The 19,510-nt window shown below is 33.5% G+C and overlaps 3 protein-coding genes across 4 annotated transcripts; all 3 read right to left on the bottom strand.

Annotated features, from left to right (window-relative positions):
- Positions 1-624: 624 nt before the first annotated feature.
- Positions 625-2,933, bottom strand: LOC114393889 (pentatricopeptide repeat-containing protein At3g06430, chloroplastic-like). Its single transcript, XM_028355366.1, has 2 exons — positions 2,553-2,933; positions 625-2,132 (listed from the first exon to the last, which is right to left on the bottom strand). Exons 1-2 carry the CDS (start codon positions 2,883-2,885, stop codon positions 999-1,001), a joined length of 1,467 nt encoding a protein of 488 aa, XP_028211167.1. The 5' UTR covers positions 2,886-2,933; the 3' UTR covers positions 625-998.
- Positions 2,934-6,026: 3,093 nt separating this feature from the next.
- LOC114393927 (probable protein phosphatase 2C 42) lies at positions 6,027-10,442 on the bottom strand. 2 transcript variants are annotated; one of them, XM_028355432.1, is made up of 4 exons: positions 9,842-10,442; positions 8,831-9,201; positions 7,562-7,798; positions 6,027-6,414 (listed from the first exon to the last, which is right to left on the bottom strand). In XM_028355432.1, exons 1-4 carry the CDS (start codon positions 10,146-10,148, stop codon positions 6,202-6,204), a joined length of 1,128 nt encoding a protein of 375 aa, XP_028211233.1. In that variant the 5' UTR covers positions 10,149-10,442; the 3' UTR covers positions 6,027-6,201. The 2 variants fall into 2 exon arrangements, with proteins under 2 accessions (XP_028211233.1, XP_028211234.1); XM_028355433.1 differs by having other exon boundaries at positions 8,831-9,218; positions 9,299-9,975.
- Positions 10,443-14,676: 4,234 nt separating this feature from the next.
- On the bottom strand, positions 14,677-15,744 carry LOC114393481 (putative ubiquitin-conjugating enzyme E2 38). The gene has a single exon (XM_028354833.1). The coding sequence runs from the start codon at positions 15,742-15,744 to the stop codon at positions 14,743-14,745; it is 1,002 nt and encodes a 333-aa protein (XP_028210634.1). The 3' UTR covers positions 14,677-14,742.
- Between the last annotated feature and the right edge of the window lie 3,766 nt (positions 15,745-19,510).

Raw genomic sequence — 19,510 nt, 5'->3', positions numbered from 1 at the left:
CGGAGACAATAACCCATAATTTGCTTTAGTTACCGTAGGTTTTAGTGCTGTGTGGTGCATGAGATTTATCGGTAAAAGAGAACTCTAATAAACTCGGTCAATTGGTATTTCACTTGGTTCTATGTTCTTCAAAAGATTAAAACATAAAATACATCTTTTGTCACATGATGCACATAAATTCATATAAGGAATTGATATTTGGTAACCAGTTGAAAATCAGTTGCCAGTACTGCATTTGACAAGAGGAACACTGGTCTTTTTGCCTAACAACCACCAGTAAAAATAAATGGTGGGCGGATGAAGTGCTAGAAGAGGATCCACTGAGACTCGGACAGAATACCTATGTCATCCGAACATCAACTTAATTTGGCTCAGCCTGAACTTGAAAATTCAGTATTTCCACAGCACCGCTCTTACTGTTGACCTTCAAAATTCAATGAACACCCTAGCCTAAATAAACTTGATCGCTAATGTGATTTAGACAGATCAAAGGTTGTCATCCATGCAACTAATTTCAGTTTCCCTCTCGATAATAATACTGAAATCTAGATATCTTATAATTAAGTACATTACAAAAGCATGTACCCATGTATAGTTTGGAGCTCTAGCAACACTTTCTAATCCTGTCATCAAACATAGCCTCCTTCAGACAAGGCTGGTAAGCAGCAGGAATGAAAGGCAGCACTTCAATATAACATGAGCTCTAAATTGACAAAAATAAACTAATAAACTCTACTATCAGTTCATTAAATCTGTACACCAAAAGCTGCAGATGTTAAGTTCTTTTCTGCGAATCAAATGGATGCTAAAACATAAATTTAACCTGTACAACATACAGAAGTTAGGCAGGACTAGCTGTCATTCATCGTGAAAAATGAAGTTCGATAGCACAACTCAGCAACTGGTCACTTCATGTCAAAACAAAAATTTACAGCCGCTCCCGGAAAATGGAGGTATAGAATACAGATGCATTAGCAGTCTGAACTATAAATCAAAAATCAAATTAAGATTTCATTCTCAAACTGGCTAGCTTTTTTATCATCAGTCATCATCGTCTGCTTTTCCTGCTCCAAATAGTATATCTTGTCATTCATACCCTCTTTTCTATATGCCTCGATCATGATCGTGTATGTTGTGTCATCTGGCTGACACTGGCTATCTTTCATACGCTTGAAAACTCTCTCCATTTCCATCAAATCCTCTGCCTTTGCACACGCAGATAAGACCGCATTATAAAAGGTGATATTCTCAGGTATCTCAAGCTTTCCCGCCAAGCGAACACTGCTAATTACTTTATGGAAGAGACCAGCATTTGCATAACCATTGATAAGGCAGCATAAAGTTTTGGTATCTGCTTTCATACCCTCAGCACGCATCTGATCAAATGTACATTCCATGTGCTTCGCATCACCTGCATCAGCAAATGCCTCAATCACATTGTTGTAAGTAGAGGTCGTCCACGGAAATTGCAACTTACGCATATACTCCATAACAGATGACATTTTGTCATACATTCTTTTCTTCCCATAGGCACCTATCAAAATATTAAAAGTGCGCGTCTCTGGTTCTATCCCAAAATAACGGAATTTTTCATACCATTTTTCCGTCATATCAATCTGACCCATGTTACCAAAAACACTGATGATTGTGTTCATTGTCCAAACATCAGGCTTGCATGTAGTGCTCTGCAGCATGCTGGACAGCACTTTCTCCATCTGATCAAACATGCCCGCCTTGCCATAACCACCCAAAACAATGTTCTGAGTGACTGTGTTTGGCGTGATAGACCTTTCAGCCATTTCTTCATACAGCAACTGAACCAAATCAAATTTGAAAGCATCGACACAAACTTTGATCAAGGTACTGTAAGTGAAAACATCAGGCTGGCAAAGAGGAAGCTTCTTCATCTCATTAAGAACTGAAAACGCCTCATCAATCATGTTGCTCCTGCAATACGCAGCGAGCAACGCTGTGTACAGTTCAGGAGTAGGTTCTAAACCTTCTTCAATCATTGTGGTAAAAAGCTGATGGGCACGGTGGGGTTGACCAGATTTTCCAAGCAACACAATGAGTTTCATGCAAGTCCCTTCTTTGGGTTGGTAAAAGGTTTGCTCTCTAAGCATATCAAATACCTGTGCATTTAAGTAGATTTCTTACCAATAGACACATGCACTAAAAGTTCTTAGACCGTCAACCAATCAGATTTTCTAAGTATGACTTTAGAGATAATTATTATATGCTAAAATATAATTTTAGTCCGTCATCTGAATTTTTTGTTTTAAACATTTAATTTTGGTCTCTTAAATTGTGTTTATTAAACCAAAAGTTGATATTTCCATCAATTTACCATACCAATTTGGTCAATTGGTGAGACATTGAAAAATTAACGTTATTCGTAAAGGACCATTTTGGTCTAACGGAAGCACTTTAAGAGGCAAAATTAAAACTTTTTAAACTTGGGATACCAAACTAAAACCGATAAGAAACCAAAATGACCTCAAATTGGTTTCATATAGATATAGTGAAAAGGGTGAAGTGAGAGAGAGAGGAACCTGGAGGGCCTGAAGCCAGTGTTTGTTGTGGATGCGTTCGGATAAGGATTCGGTGACAGTGTTGACCCATGCCTTGGCATCGTTCTTTTTGTCGAATTTCTTCTTGAGGTTCTTAAGAGGGGTCTTCCTCCTAGTGTCGTTGGGGAAGGATGGTTGGGAAGTAGCAGGAAACTCCCCTTTTTTCCAGTGTCGCTTTTTGACGGCGGGAGCTGAAATGCCAAAGCGAATGAGAGGGAAAGTAGGGTTATGATGGCTGTGGGTTTTGTTGGATTTGTCGTGGGGAATTCGAGAGGGGACGATGGAAGAACAAAAAGACAAAGATATGGAAGCCATAGCCACCCACAGATAGCTATAGAACAAGAGTTTCTTTTTTTAAATTTTTCATTGAAAAGGATATACAGATATATATTTCTATATATCAGTTGTAGTTATATTCCCCGGATTAATATACAATTTTTTCATAAATTAACAAATTCTTATTTAAAAATAAATCCACTTACGATAATAAAACAAATGCAGAAAGAATTTATAAAACAAATTAAAATATAATTTACTTTATTTCAATTTTACACAAATATTTCATACTAAAAATTTAAATTTCTATTATTCTTGTGACATCTCTTTTTTATCACAAACATATATATTTTTTAGTTTATTACACACCCAAATTATTAACATCAAGTGTGGCACACTCACTTCAAATCACCATTTTCTCCTCCAAATGACAATTAATTTTAATTTTTCTATTTAAAAGAGTTAAATTTTAGATTTTAAAAGTTTGATTTTTTTTCAAACGAGAATGAACCCATTTAATCATTGACATACAAGATGGCATCTTGGAGTCATTAAAATATAAATTTCATTTCAATTTAAAAAATGAGTTAAATTTTATATTTTTAATTTTTTTAAAACGAAAGTCAACCCATTTAACCCGTTGGCTAAAATTTATGTATTGTTTTTAGAGTGAATCTCTTATTATTTGCACTCTTCCAATCAACTTTTTATTTATTTTTAACGTATCATAAATATTTTGAAATATTTATTGATTTATTAATCGCAACCACAAGTAGAGGAAGATATCTATATAATAACATGCATGATTTATTTATTACTTTTTTTGTTGTTTCTGCTATAAGAATGCATATTAGTAATCTGATAGCATGGATGAGGTCATCAATTTATTAGTGTCACTTTCTTGTATCTAGGAAGTTAACATTAGGAATTTTTTTTGCCCTTAATGATTTTATATATTTTTCATCTCTTAAATTTATGTTGATTGTCAACTTATTTTGCAATGTCTAAAAAAGGAAAATTTGAAATGAAAATCAATACTCTCACTCATTGGAGTAATATTATCTCTCGTTGCATAATGGTCACTTACACAATTAACTAGAGTCTCGTTTATTTTTTAAGGTTTTGTATTTTTAAAATATTATTATTGTTATAATTGTGTTATTATCTTAAAAATTTAAACTTAGGAATTTGACATTTGTCAATGATTTATAATAAAATAATTATTTAATTTAGCATTTTAATATTAAACTTCTTTCCAAATTTATCCCTCCTACTGACCAGTGAACAAAACCCCTTCCTTGTACCCATACTCCACACCCCACGATACACATACAGCACATACAGTACACCGACGACACATAAGCCTCCATCGACGGTAACACCAAAGTTCCACCATCACCAAATGATCTTCCTCTCGCGTAATCGCCTCGCTGCCTAGCCATTTCCTCACCAATGACCAAACCCCATAATATAAAAGATAAATTTTAATTTTGATGTGTTTATTTTTAAATCAAAACATTTAATTTTTATATGAAAAGATTAAATAAAATAAAAAACATTTTAATAGAAATTGAATTATCGTTGTCGTGGATGTCGATTCCCTGAAGCCATCAACTTTGATTTTGACTTCCCTTGTAGTGGGTGTCGAGTTTGGCGGTGGCCATCGTTACCAGGCGTGTTATAGTCGAACGTGGTTCTAATGTTATTTTTGAAGATTTCTATGTGATTTTGCATTTCTTTAGTGTTAGTTTTGGTTGTAAATTTTATATTTAGGTGAATTTTTGGTTTGCGAAATGTATTGAAAGATGTTGTTTTGGATTATAATTGTATGACTGGGTTGAATTTTGAGCGCGAAGACTTGACGATGGATGGGTGAGACGGTCGAACGGGTTGATTCATTTGTTGTGATTAAATTAATATTTAGACGATTGACTCAAGAAAATATTTAATTTATTGTTTTAAAATTTTGTAATATTTATGAAATTTGTTAACAAATTTATTTATATGTTTTTACATTTTTTTTAGGATAAATAAGAACATATATTAGAAGATTATAAAAATTCTACTTAATTGTTTATAAATATAATATTTTCATTTTTTTTTACTTATTAAGTGACCACTTCATTTTAACATAAGAATTATGATTTGAGTTAATTAAGTTATTGATTGATTCATATTTTCTAGTGCTAAAGAATCTAATTAATTGTTAATAGATTAAAATTTGCATGAATGTCTCAAATAAATATTTACTTTATTTTGTAGGAATTTTCTTAACATTTATTGAAATGATTAGCAGCACATCTGTTCTATTTTTATTAATAAAAAATAAAAATACATATGGTGGTTTCTGTGCGACTCTAGTACAATCTCTCTTGTTGCTGTTAAAACCTTAAAGGTTAGGTAGAAGGGGATGGACTTATCATAAAGACTATTTTGTCTATTGGATACTCTATGCGCGTGGGATCGTCCGATACAGTATATATCCGACAATCTCGCCCATGTGTTATGGAACATTTGTATCCGGCGGTCAAGATAACTTTTGCATCGTACAGGACTTGTATGACTCACGCACGTTAGAAGGCGTCTATGACTCAAGTATATTTTCCATTCTGTGGCTTCTTTTGCAAAATATGATTGTCTGAAGAAAGAGGGTAAATTTGGAATAAGAAAGAAATTCTAATGGTTAAAATTAATCAATATTTTTTATATAAATTGGGTGACAGCTGTCATGTTTTTAATGGATCAACTGAATTTTCGGAAGAAAACATTCGTATTTCTCAATTCTCAATCTTCTATATGCAAGAATAGAAAGAGAACAAATGACAATTTATAAGCAAAATAAATAAATAAAAATAGACTTTTAAGTGCTAACTTGCTCGCTGGTCATTGTGCCAGCTTTATTTTACATCTTATCTTATAATAAACAGATTAGATAACACTTTCAAGTTTTAATCCCGCGGTATAAAATTGAAATTTTATTTATTTACCTATTTTCGTTGACCCAAATAGCAATTAGATTTCAACTTCAAGGTGCTTCTAAATTATGGTTCTAATTTTGAATTTTCCATATAATTTGTTAATAATTTTGTGAATTTAATCAACATGCTGCTTGATTAGCTATGTTCAGCCAAAAAAAAAAAAATCCAGTATTTTGGGTAAAACTATAAGAGGTTAGAAAAGGGAATAAAAGATGTTTTTGTATTTATTTTTTACCTCTTCACGAATAAAATTCAAATAATATGTTATAACTTAATAAATTATCGTGCCTCAAGAATGGCATATTGTAGCCAGGTACCTAGCAAACCAATGGCGTATGCTTCAGGTATCGGTACAAGACTGCTTACAATGATACAAGTCAGTGATCGAGAGCACTTCGAATTGAAAGTGCCGGGTCTAGCACTGTGCCTCTGGAAATAAGGTCGTGATTTAAGAATAAAACAATAACGGATATATCATCATGAAAATGGCGTCGAACCTTCTTGTCAATCTTACGGAGGTCTGAATATCGCATTTCTCGTTTTCTTGCTGCTTCGTGTAGAGCAGCCTTGATAAGTCTCTTGGCACTACCCTGCAGTAACACAATTTTAGTACAATGTCAACACGAGGAAGACAGCAATGAATTCAATAAAACAGGCTTCTTCTTGAATAACAACCAAATAACACAATGTCATCATGATTCCCTTTTTAATAAGCACAAAGTATGAGAAGGACCAGAGAGAGAGGTGGGTGTGTGAGGGGAGTGATTTGAATTTTCATACAAGTCAAATGCTGGAAGACAAGTTAGGCCTCATTTGAATAAACTTCCCCATAAACACTAGCAAAAAAAAGAATAAAAAAGTAAAATAAATTAAGTTTTTCCCATAAGTTAAAAACCAACTTATGCATCTCAGCTTTTAGAGAAGTTAGATGAAAGCTTCTATAACAGTTAACTGCAAAAGTTCATTTTATTTTGTGGCAGAATCTCGATTCAATTTACCTTTCTTATTTTCTTCTCATATAAATGCTTATGAAGAAATGTATTTAAACAGGACCTGCCTTTATGAGGCAAAAAATAGCAGAAATATTCAATGATAATAAGTTAAAAAAGAATAACTTACTGAAAGGTAAGCATGTAGGAAAAAAACTCAATGTATTAATGAATAAACTATCATATTAAAGGCTACAGTGATGATCAAATAAAAATCTGAACATCATCAAAAGGAATAAGAACAAATTGGAATCTGGCAACTTCTTGATAAAGGAACATACATGACTTGTAAAGCTTAAGACTTCAGCAAATGTACAGACACTACTTACTCCATTAATCAGTCATGCATTTCTACTGTTCTGCACACTATCAAATCAAACCAAAAGTGGTAATCTAAAACCTCTCATGTCAGAATCAGATAGAGGCATGGTGGGAACGAAGAATGAAATTATGGATCAAAGTTGCCACTTGCCAGGGGGAATTTTCCAATCTTGTCCCAACCAACATGTAAACCACGAAATCAATATTATAGGTCCTGCAGGTTACTAATGCATGAAAACAGGACTAGCCCTCCACCAGATGCAACCACGGAATTACAAACCCCCCCCCCCTCCCCCCCCACACGCACAAAACCCACACACACAGAGCCATGTATTTTATGGCTATATGAGGAAAATATAAAACAGGTAACGTCGATTACATAAATAAGTACAACAAGAAAATCCAAACATGGAAAAAAGAATCTTACCGCATGTGGATTGCTGTTTACAATATCCACGGCTTTCTCATTACTCAAGTGCTCCCATAAACCATCAGATGCGAATATAAGGAAGGAATCATTTGGTTGGAGAGGATGAGAAAGAATAGTGGGATTAGCACTCAAGATGGGCATGTTCATTGGTTCAGGAAGTCTGAATTTTGCATTAAGTGGTTCCCGGTTAAACTGTGCATGTTTCAAATATACGTCACCTATAGATCTAGAAACCTGCACCAAATACAATCAATGAAATGTTTGTAAAAAAATTGGAGTGTGGAAGTAAAACAGATAAACAAAATAATTATGGCAGAACCGTGGGAGAACTTGTGAACCATTAACTAACAAAATATATGTATGACTTCAACAATAAAATAGTGTGGAGAATTAAACTGGAAAGTGTATAGTGACTGTCTTTCATATGACCATTGCTTTTATTTTTAACACACTAATGCAATACAAATCAAATGTAAAAAAAATAGAATATTCTATACCAAATATAAATAGTTTGCTTCCATTTATATGGTTTGGTTTTAACCACACAAATCAGGGACCGACTGAACACACACAACACACCCAAAGAGGCTGTATGCCACAATGCCTAAGTAAAATAGCAAATTAAAATGATTAAAACTTGTGTAAGTATGGGATTTGGTACATACAAACAGTAGCAGGGTCTAATTTTAAGCACCGATAACTTCACAAGGGAATAGGGGACAATTACAATCTTCTTATTGAAAGTTAGCCTGATAATATGTTTTTAAAGGAACTCTGGCAAAAAATCTTGCAGAAGATGAAGATAGTACAAGATTGAGGAACAAGAAGCTTCTGAAAAAATATAATTGGGTTGATGATTCATCATGAATAATACATATGACAGTAGAAAATGTACAACAAAAAGTAAAATAACAATTATTACTATTATTATTATTTTTTTATCAGCGTAAAATAACAATTATAATATATGATTTTTGCTTTACATGCCTTGGGCCTGTCGACAAATACGGATTCAGAAATCATAGACCATATGTAGCATTCAATTTTAACTAACAGAAAAATGGCCTTTCAGGGCACAGTTTAAGTAGCTTCCAACACCTTTCAGCATCAATATCTACGTCTCTTCCACATAGCACTTTCAAGAATGGAAAACAATAGAGAATATAATGAATTAATAAATGTTTAGCCATGTTCACGCAATAACTGCTTTTCATATGTGGAAGATGAGAGATTCTGACTTCTGAGAGGACACAGTATATAAATTACCTGAATAATGCCTTTTACTCTCCACACTCCGTGTTTGAGGACAACAATTTGGGGATCATGTGGGTGTAATTCTTTAAGTTCCTGTCTAACAGCCTCAAGATTTGCATTGTGTTCTGCAGACAGCTGAATTGCAGCCATACCTCCAGTGTTACCAACTTTCTTGCCCAATACAACACGGGAATCTCCAGCGTTTGCCACAAAGAGTGTCTGCTGAAATATCACTCCAACTAGACAACAGGTCCCAGCACTTACAATTTGAGGTCGAGCATTCCATGAGCCTGACACGAGGGCTGTGTACCCCTCTTCTGTTTGGCGAAACGCTCTTTCGATTGTCTCAGGTGTCACAACCCCGCGTGACTCAGCCGATATTGCTGCACAGACAAGAAATCTAAGAGAGCTAGCATCAGAAGCATTCCTTTACCAACAGAAAAAGACAACGTGGAACCAACCAACACCTAACGCTCATACCCCATGAAGGAACCAAGATTGAAGTTAGAATGCTCCACATCAAAATCACGGGTCTTCAACACAAAAAAAGTCAAGAGACCAAAACACTTTACTAATTACAACATTATGTGCCAAGGAATCCCGAATTCGTTTCATTAGAGGAAAGTCAATAAAAAGTTACACACAATTCACCAATTAAAATCGATTCATAATTAAAAACGAACACAAACCATTAAAAGAAAAAAAAGCTTCTAAACAGTATCATACTGCATGTTGAACTGTGTACTTCCCGGTGAAATCTCAGACTCCATCAAAAGACCGATGAGAAAAATAAAAGTATAAAAAGTACTTTTAAAAAAAGTTCACGAGAAAAGCGAATTCATGAAAACAACTGGTAACAGTTACTACTACTACTGCTACTCGTAATTCATGAGGAAACGATCAAGCTGAAAACGTGGCAACATTAAATCCACACTACAACAACCGTGAAAGTAAACATATAAATAAATAAAAAAACAGAGAAACGAAACTGTGGGTATAAAGTGGAGCTTCCGAATGAAGAACCTTGAAAATGGCGAAACAAGTGATCGCAAACGTATCTTGAGGCGTCGGGTCCTCCGTGACCGTCGTAGATGCCGACGAAGGTGCCGAGAGGACCAGACTCGATCTGGCTCTGGTCTTCGAGAACCTGGTTGGCCTGAACGACGGCCATGGAGAAATCGCCAGAGCCATATTTTCCGCCGTCGCGGAACCAAAGCAAGCCGTCTTTGCCTTCTCTTCCGGTAACTCCGATGGAATCGATTCGATCAGCAGCATCGCGGCCAAATGGCTTCCAACACAGCGAGAACAGATTCATCAATGCCTGGAGCATACCACATCTCTTGGAAACCCTAACCCTAACCCTAACGCCCCCAACGCCGGAGCCGCCAGTCTCGCTCCGATCCGAGAGAGAGAGAGAGAGAGGACGGTTAACGCGGAGCTTATGAAGGAGGGGGAATAAGGGAGAGTGCCGAGGCGCAGGGTAAGGAAGGGGCGCACGTTAGCGTTCGGTGGTGGCGGGGTGTGTTCGGTGGTAGAGGAGCATGAACGGGCTCATTCTCTTGGGGGAAAGGATGGTGTGGGGAAGACTCTGTTTGCTGATGTTATTTTCAATGCCAGACCTTTTTTCCTTTTTAAAAACATTAAAATTGATACCTGGGTTGGGACAAACACCTTCTTCAGTTTCGTGTCTTTGGGAGAATATTCCCTCAGCATGTTTTTAGCTTTTTTTTTAATTTTATTTCATTTTCTGATTTAAATATGTATTTTTCTTTATATTTGTTTAGTCTTCATTTGATATATATATATAATATTTATCCGAGTACTTTTTTAATTTAGTATGAGTATTTTGAAATAAGTTATTATATGTGTAAACAAAATTAATACACTTTGAGTGTGAGTTTTTTACAATTAAGTGATCTTTATTTTGTTTTTGGTATAATGTTATTTATATAATTCACATCATTTCGTAATAATTTCACAGTATTACGAAGATAGTAATAATAAAATCAATTTAAAAATATACATTGCTTTTTACACTATACAAACATTCAAATTGTTTTTTTCTCTCTGTACTTAAAATTTTTATTTTCCATTACTATTTTTTAAGGTTTATTTTGTCTTTAAAATGAGACACATTCTGACTTTTTTTTAAAGCTAATAATGAGTATTGTTGAATAGAGAATAGAAGATGAATATCTTCATTCATTTATTTAATTGAGAAAAACATAAGCATTGAATTAATATTATATTCCCTCGGTCCCAAAATATACAAGCAATTTTTCATGCCTGAGAAAAAAAAAGGAGAGAGAGTTGATTCATGGTCTTTTTATTTTTGTTTGTGGATAAAATGCATGAGAGATATACAGAGCGAGAGAAAATTAAGTAGGCAAGCCCAAGAAACTCACAAGCAAAAGAACTTTTATATATAAAAGAGAGAGAGAGAGAGAGAATTTGATGAAATTGAATACACAAATTGATTGAATTTATATCAGTAGCTAATAGCGGGTAGGCATAATTAAATATAACTTTTCAACTAACTATCAAACAATTAAATAATAGTATATAAAAAAAGTTTAACTTCATTGATTGAATAATATATATTTATTGTTATAAATTCTTTAATAATTAAAATTGGATTGTACAGATAAAAAAATATCAACATAGATAACTAACTAATGGCGGGATTTATAACAGTAACATTATTGGAGTAAGGGATGTCTAATTAGCATCACCGACCTCGTTAATTTAAGCTTGGGTCACACATATCCTAAGCCATTTTTTTCTTCCTTGCTTTAATTATTAGGTTTCCTTTAAATTTAATTGGGATAAAAGTTATGATTTATTTTGTAATCCGACTCATAGTATAAGGTAATCGACATATCATGAGATAATGACCAGTTATTAATCATCCAAACAAAGAAAAGGACAAACACGCACTTGCCTTTGTCCCTCTATCAAGAACATAAGTTTTTATGCCAACAGCTAAACAAGGATTAGACGTAAATTGACTAGGGGTTATCATTCTGTTTAATGTAGTTATGTGTTAAATGAAATTAAATTCTACATCAAACTTTTGTCTTCATTCATTTGAACATTTAGCACTACGGATTCTACATGGGATTTCGGCATTTCGCTTTCCTTGGCTTGTTACGGTGTCAGACTACGCAGGGCAATACATAAAAATAGAATCATCTTCTCTCCGCATATAAAAAAAAAAAAACCATTTTAAATCTTCTAACAAATTTTTTATATTAATTTCTTCACTTATTTTGTATGGTAAGTATTAGATTTTTTATGTTTTTAAGATATTTAATACATTTTATTTTTTTATAAAGTATTAAGAGTTAAGAAGTTTTGTAAAAAAAATATATATATATAACGTCAATTGGCATAGATGAGATCCGTTTATAGTAAGTTTATTTTTAAAATATGTTATAGCAAGATGTTGTTATCTGACACCTTTTCATTTTACACATTAACACATATTTTTTATTATTAAATGATTTTTATGTGAATCTCATTACATCTTGTTAATTATATCTTATTGAATATAATCAGTCAACAATAAATATTAAAAAATAACTTTCTGTTAGAAAAAAGAATTCGTTAAATTGGTAATAGAAAAACTATTTGTTACATTGAAAATCTTTTTTTTAGTGCATGTGTGCATATGAAGGGCAAAAGACCCAACTAGAAGCCCCTATAGAAACTAACAACTATGTGTATATTTGTTTAAGCGGTGCATTAGAAAGTGCATGCATGATCGTGACAGCTTTTTCATATTTCCACTGCCAACCAAACACACCATATGTCAATTAACAACTTAGTACACAAAATAAATGGTTAGAAAAATGTACTTAATATTTCAAATTTAATTAAAATAGATTATAATGATAATTAAGCAAAATTTAAAAATTAAATGCACAGTTAGTACTTACGCATTTTAAAACCAAGTTTGCTTTGATCAATATATATATTGTCCATCCACAAGCACTAGCAAGTCTAAATTAAGAATAAAACCAGTCTAAACCTTAATAATTAATTAGCCTCCATTAGAATTGGAACTCCAGTACAAGCTAGGAATATTATATATGATCACTATATATATATATATGTTATAAATGTTACCAATTAACAGAAGGCAAATGCCTGCAAAACGTAGTAATATGCTTAGATTGAAAAGGTTTCTTCACGGGAGCTGGGTTTGTAGGGTAGTTCAGTTTACATCAATGGCAAGATTGATTCTAGCTAACAGAAATTTCAGACATGATGCCATCATCAATGTTGATGTCGTGGAGAGATGCACGAAGAAATGGAAGACATTGGAAGCCAAGTCCCCACTGGTTACGCATGCACCACTTGTCTGATCATATTCAGTGGCTATATAATAATAATATTGCACGTGAAAAATATAAAAGAAATTAAAAATAAAAAGAAGGCATGAAAATTTCTCATCTATTTTTATTCACTCTAATTTTCTCTTTCCTATTTTCATTCCTTGTATTTTTTACATATTTCTTTTTTTTTTCCTACCAAACACAATAATATGCTTAGAATATCGTTGCTCTTCTTCCCTTTTAACCAATTTGCTCGATATTTTTAAAAGCCAACAAGGGTGAAAATCAAAAGGGAAAATTCATCTAAATGCATTTTGATTTTGGAAAAGGATTATACCTTCTCCCATGAAAAGGGTTTGTACTTTTATATAGGATAATCTACGGGGATTTATAAGGGCGAAAAAAAAACTTAACCGCGTAATTACGATGCTAAATTTTCACGGTCAGTTAATGTAATTTTTTTAGAGGTTTAACCCATTATAAAATCAGTTTAAGTATAAATTTAAAGTAGTTATAATAAAAATCAACAACATTTTTCTTCTTATTCCTGGTTTCTGTTTTATTTTCTGCGGATGGAGATCCCAATTTATTGAGGACGGTACTTGAATTCCATTGGGCTTGTCAAATCATGGCAAGGGGCTCAGGGCATTGTTATTGGCACACTCATGCATTTTTGCTATTGACACACCCTTGCTTTACTTTGTTTGCTTTATTTCTTTGATGAAAATACTTTTGGCAGAAATGTGTTTTCGTTGATCATGAAGCACGACAAAATCTCGTTTCAGTTTTATATAATTTTCAAATACAAAAGAGAAACACATTTTCATTTTGTATAATTTTTTAATACAAAAATGGGAACCCATTGTTGTTTTGTATTTTCATAAAACAAAATAGAGATGTATTTCGTTTTGTATAAGTTAATTTTTATAAACTAATCAATTTTATGTTTATATAAGTTAAATTTTTTAATTGAAATCAAATAATTTATAAGGATATAATTTACATTTTTCAATAGAAGTCAATTTAAGTATGATATATATTACTTTTTGTTAAATTGAAAACAACAAATTAAAAGTTACTATTTGTAATAGTAATCAAATGGTCATTATTATGAAAATTCCCTTTTTTAATATAATTTTTTTATCATAATTAATTCAATTGCTATTAGTAAGAAAATTTTTTTTTTATCATTAATTCAATTTTAATTATTAATTTTTTAATCACAACTAATTGGATTACTCATCATCAATTCAATTTCATATAAAAATGGAGATTTAATTGGACATTTCGCATGCACACATTCATGTTATGTGAATATGTGATACTTTAGAAACTACTCGTCATTAATTTAATTTCATTTAAATGGACTAAATTATTTATGAACTATAACTCATTAAATTTATGTATTTAATTAATTAAATAAACAAGCTAAATGTTGAGATTGAAATCTATTATTTAAATGGATCAAGTTAATCGAAGCTTTATGCGCTTGACATGATATCAATTTATTACCCTCTGATTGGGTTCTTATTAGTTTGATCAGCATGAAAATACTAGACTGTGGTGAGTAGCAAACTTGACTCGGGGCTAACATGATATCAACTTTGAAGCATAAAGCTTCCTTATCTTCCCAATCACCTTCCTCACAAGAACCCTGTACGTTCTGTTAGTAACATTCCCCATATTTTTGGACAACACATTAGTTCTTTCCATCTTCAAGTAGCGTTCCGCATCACTCTGCGAAAAAGCACCGCACCGTAGAAATATCTCCAAGAGCTGAGGATACAACACTCGCATTGACTCCCTGAATTTCTCCGAAACCCTGACTCTCCTATCAGAAGCCTCACCGTCACCGTCTTCACTGTATCGCCCAACTCTCACGCGCCCATTCGCGTAGTCGTCGCACGCGCCCAGAATCGCACGTGCTCGATTACGGAAATGCCCGACGACGAATGTTTGAAAGTTTCGCGGCGGGTGTCGAAGCAAGCCCAAGATGGTTTTGCAGTTAAGAGCGAAGACGGTGTCGTTGTAAGCCAGTGACTTCTTCTCGAAGAGCCCGCGGCCACGCCCAATCATCTCGCACCAAAAGTCGTTGAAAAACGGCTTGTCGTTTAGGACGAGGGCTTGGAGCGACAACAGCAGCTGAAGAACGGTGGAGCCACATGGGTCCCACTTCTCGGTACTTTTCCCTACCCACGTATTGATGAGGCTCAGGCACACGTGTCCGTTGTTGTATAGGTTGGGGTTGAGGGAGAAGCCGTAGGAGCGATAATGGACCTCTGGAGGGTGAAACGGGTAATCGTGTGGGAACGCGATGTCGAAAAAGAAGAGTCCATCGTGGTAGGGTGTGCCTGCGGCGCCTACGATCACTGCCCTGAGCAAATCGATGCGGTTGGCGTAAACGCGAACGTAGATGGATTCAGGAAGGTTGTTGTTGGCAAGAATTTTCCACTCCATCATGATCCTTTTGTGCACGTCGCTTCTTGCGTTGGTGAAGGAATATGGATTCGGACCAACTGCTGATAGAAAGTAGTGGTCGGAATCGTCCGAAACGACGTCGAACCGTTCAATGTCTTTGGTGTTTGCCATGTTGAGCGAACTGGTTTGTTAATTCTTATTATATATGTCTGTTTGTGAGCTAGTAAAGCGGTTAGTGCATGGAAATGAAAGTGAGAGTGGGAGGAAGGGGCACGTGGCACTAGATGCATCAGACATGGATTCAGTTGAAAGAGCAATGAAGACACAATTATGCAACGTGTTCAGAAAATTGTGAGCCAATCCAGAATTATCAATACAAAATTATCACCTCACGTGTTTATTATCTGATCAATCTCAACGTGTTTAAGATTTTTTATTTATAAAAAAATAGCTTTATTTAAATACGTGTTATGTGTGTTGTGTGAAAATTTGTAAAGATAGTGATGCATGTCTTGCACCAGTAAATAATTTCAAAACCCAGAGTAATTAGACGAGTTTCTGGGCTTTTAAAATAGAGGATCCTGCCAACCTTTCACCAAACCACTAATTAGAATTTTAGTATGGGAAAAAAATAATGACAGGGATTACTAACCTTTCTTTAGTAAATGATATTGTAATATTTAAATGTTTGTGTGAACTGTAAGTGGTTTACTAAGGATAAATAAATAAGTAAATGAGCAAGAGTGGAATAGTCTTTTAAGATAATTATTATTTGATGAACGTGAGATTTTAAAAGATTAATTCATAACAACATAAAATATGGTTTCATTCCTAAAGTTAACGTATTTTTTTAACTCTCGTCATTAAGAAAAAGAGAATAAAAGGAAAAATGAAAGAAGTAAAATCTTATTTTCTTCGTCTCAAACAAATCAAAGTGGGTCAAAAATTTTCAACAATCCTGGACAGGGGCGGACCTACGTAGCGGTGAGGGTGTGTATTTCCAGCTTCTTATTTTTTAAAATTTATTAAATTTGTAAATAAAATTTTATATTCTTATATTTTATTTTATTTATATTTATATAATTGAACCCACTCATTCTTAGGGTCTTGATTCCGCCATTGATCTGAATATGAAAAAAGGTATATGATATTTCTTAGTGCTTTTCTAAGATCATATAAATTATTTACACCAGTGCTATATAGTGCGAACACTATTTGCACCAACATGGTACAAATAAATGTAGTTAAATGTTATTGGCTGAATTTTAAATTAATTAAAAATAGAAATTAAATAAAATCTTCTATGGAAATCAAAGGTGTGGGTGTGGTGTGATAACAGTTTTTATCAATGTGCAAATTCGTCAATTTTAATTAGAGAGTATTAAAAAAAATGTGGCTAGTGTTTTTTTTTTAATTTTATTATTAAAATATACTCTTAAATCCTAAGTCAATGTGTACTCTATGAGAATAATGTGTCTGTGTCACTGAATCAAAACTTTTAAAATATATGGTATTGGACTATGAATGAGTCTTCACTGTTTTCAAAAGTAGTAATGACTTTGAAATAACATATCTGTTTTTTCACATATTTTTGTTGGAAGATGTACACAGTTTAGATGGTGTTTAATTTGCAGTTATCTAGAATTTCATGAGGTTTGCTTTGAATTCAGTTTTGGCCAAGTTTGGAATTTGGGTTTAACTTGGACATGTAATAATGAGACAAGACATATAGTGTTATCATATCAAAGACGTCAGAAGTAAACATATTAGCTCAGAACACAAAGATTAGTTTTCGACTAATTTAATGATTATATATATGCAGGAGAAGTGTCTGTTCATGGACCAATTACTCAATCTAAATTTCTTGGTTTGCTGGGAATAAATTTTCGTGTTGAGCCACTCCTTCAAAATTGTACGGAGGAACTGGCTGAATCTTTCAGGATAGGATACTAAAGTCTTCTAGGTGATGGTGAAGCTCCCTTTTGGGAAGGACCTGATCAAGGTGTTCCCATTGGTATGGGTACTCACTACAAGAGAATGAGTATTGTTAGCAAGAAGCATGGTGTTCCAGTTCCTTTTCAATAAACCAAAGCTTATTCAAACTGTGGATACTCTAAAGATTATTTACATTGCTACCTAATTCTAATTTGCCATATATGGTAATTAGTTTGTTATTTTTGTATTAGGATATTTTTGTATGGCAAATGAAATTAATATGTTTACTTTTTATTTTTCAATTGGTTCTTTTTTGGTTAATTTTCAATTATAGGATTTAGGTGCAATAAAATAAAGAAACAAAAAAAAAACATTAGTAAAATATTTTCGGTATAAAACCATAAAAAAAATTTAATTTATCTTTTAACATAGTAAATATCAAAGAAACTTTGAGTAGTTTTAATTTTGATAACTAACTTTCAACAAATAATTACAAGTATTACCAAATAACATTTTTAAAAAACTATATATATATATATAAAGATTACTTAATTTTGTTCATCTAATTAATGCTTGCAAGGGGAAGATGGCCTGCACTGTTTGTTTCTCATCTCATTGGTTTACTTCACACTTCTCAGGTTTAAAACATGAAAATCTGATCATATATAGTAAGGAATATCTTCTGTTAATAACAAAACTTCCTCCATTGCAAGTAGTGCTAAACGCGTTCTCGTTGTAGACACGTGACCTCTTGTCCCAGTTCAACAATAAGGAATATCTCCATGAATAAGGGCAACACTTGGAGCATCGTGGAACGAGTGGTAGTGCAGCTTCGGAGGGAAAAACAATGTCGAAGAAGAAGAGGCCATCGTGGTACGGTGTGCCCGCGGCACCTACGATCGATCAATACGTCGCTCCTAGACACGTACGTATATACTCCGGCCTCAAAGATTTTATTGTCACAACACAACTAATATATTTACTTCTTTCATAACATTAAATCTTCATCACATGCATGCTTGTATGATTTATATTTACTCCTTTTTGTATATGGATGACTTATTATATTTAAAGATTAGAATAAATTACAATAATATTTTCTCTGTTTTATTTCATTTATACATATATCTTCTCCTTTTCTTTTTAGTCGACTGAAAATCTTCTAATTTTTTAATATTCATTACACTAGTACCCTTAATCCCTTAATACCGTCTGTTAACTTCAACAGATCATGTGCCTAGCACATGTCATTTAATGATTTTTTTAATCTCGAATACCCTTCTCTTCTTCGTGCACACCCATTCAAAGGGGGAGCTGGGTTTGTAGAAAAATAAATTGCAGCAAAAACAAATTCAAACCAAATTCAACTACGCAATTTTTTTTTTATTTTTTTTTGCAGTAATCTAATAATCAATCTTCTCTCTCTGTGAACCTCACATAGTTCTTAATTCTCCCTCCTCTGTCATCATTCCCACAATTACAAGTAACTCAACTCCCAAACACTCACCTTACAAAAAAAAAAAAAAAACTCATTCACTCACGCAGCCGAAAAATAAAACGAGAGAGAAGGAAGAATTTATACTTCAATTTCTTACTTTCGTTCACACAAATTCATCTATTGAATTCATTTCAAATGCGTTACAATTGTATAGGGAAGTAAATACAATAAAGTGAGAAAACGTTTAATGGTTAACAAAAGAAATTAAGATAGTGGAGTAAAGGAGGTGCTGCAATTTGTTGTCATCATATTTCAGATTTGGAAGTTTCTATACCCTTCTAGCTTGGCGGTGAATACTTAACAGGGAAGCAAAAATTCTCTTAGTGGCTAAGCAAATTATAATGGCAGTGTATATTTAATTTTTACCGACAGCATCTATGGAGAATGTTGTGTTCCGCTTCATCTTCACAAGACAACGCCGGCAAGAGGCGCATCACCACCATGGACGAAAAATTTGAAGCCACCGAGGATTCTGCTGTCGGAGATAATTAGCTTCTAAAGATT

Source organism: Glycine soja, chromosome 17, assembly GCF_004193775.1.
Source record: "Glycine soja cultivar W05 chromosome 17, ASM419377v2, whole genome shotgun sequence".
Lineage (NCBI taxonomy): Eukaryota > Viridiplantae > Streptophyta > Magnoliopsida > Fabales > Fabaceae > Glycine > Glycine soja.
This window is presented reverse-complemented; position numbering and strand designations above follow the sequence as displayed.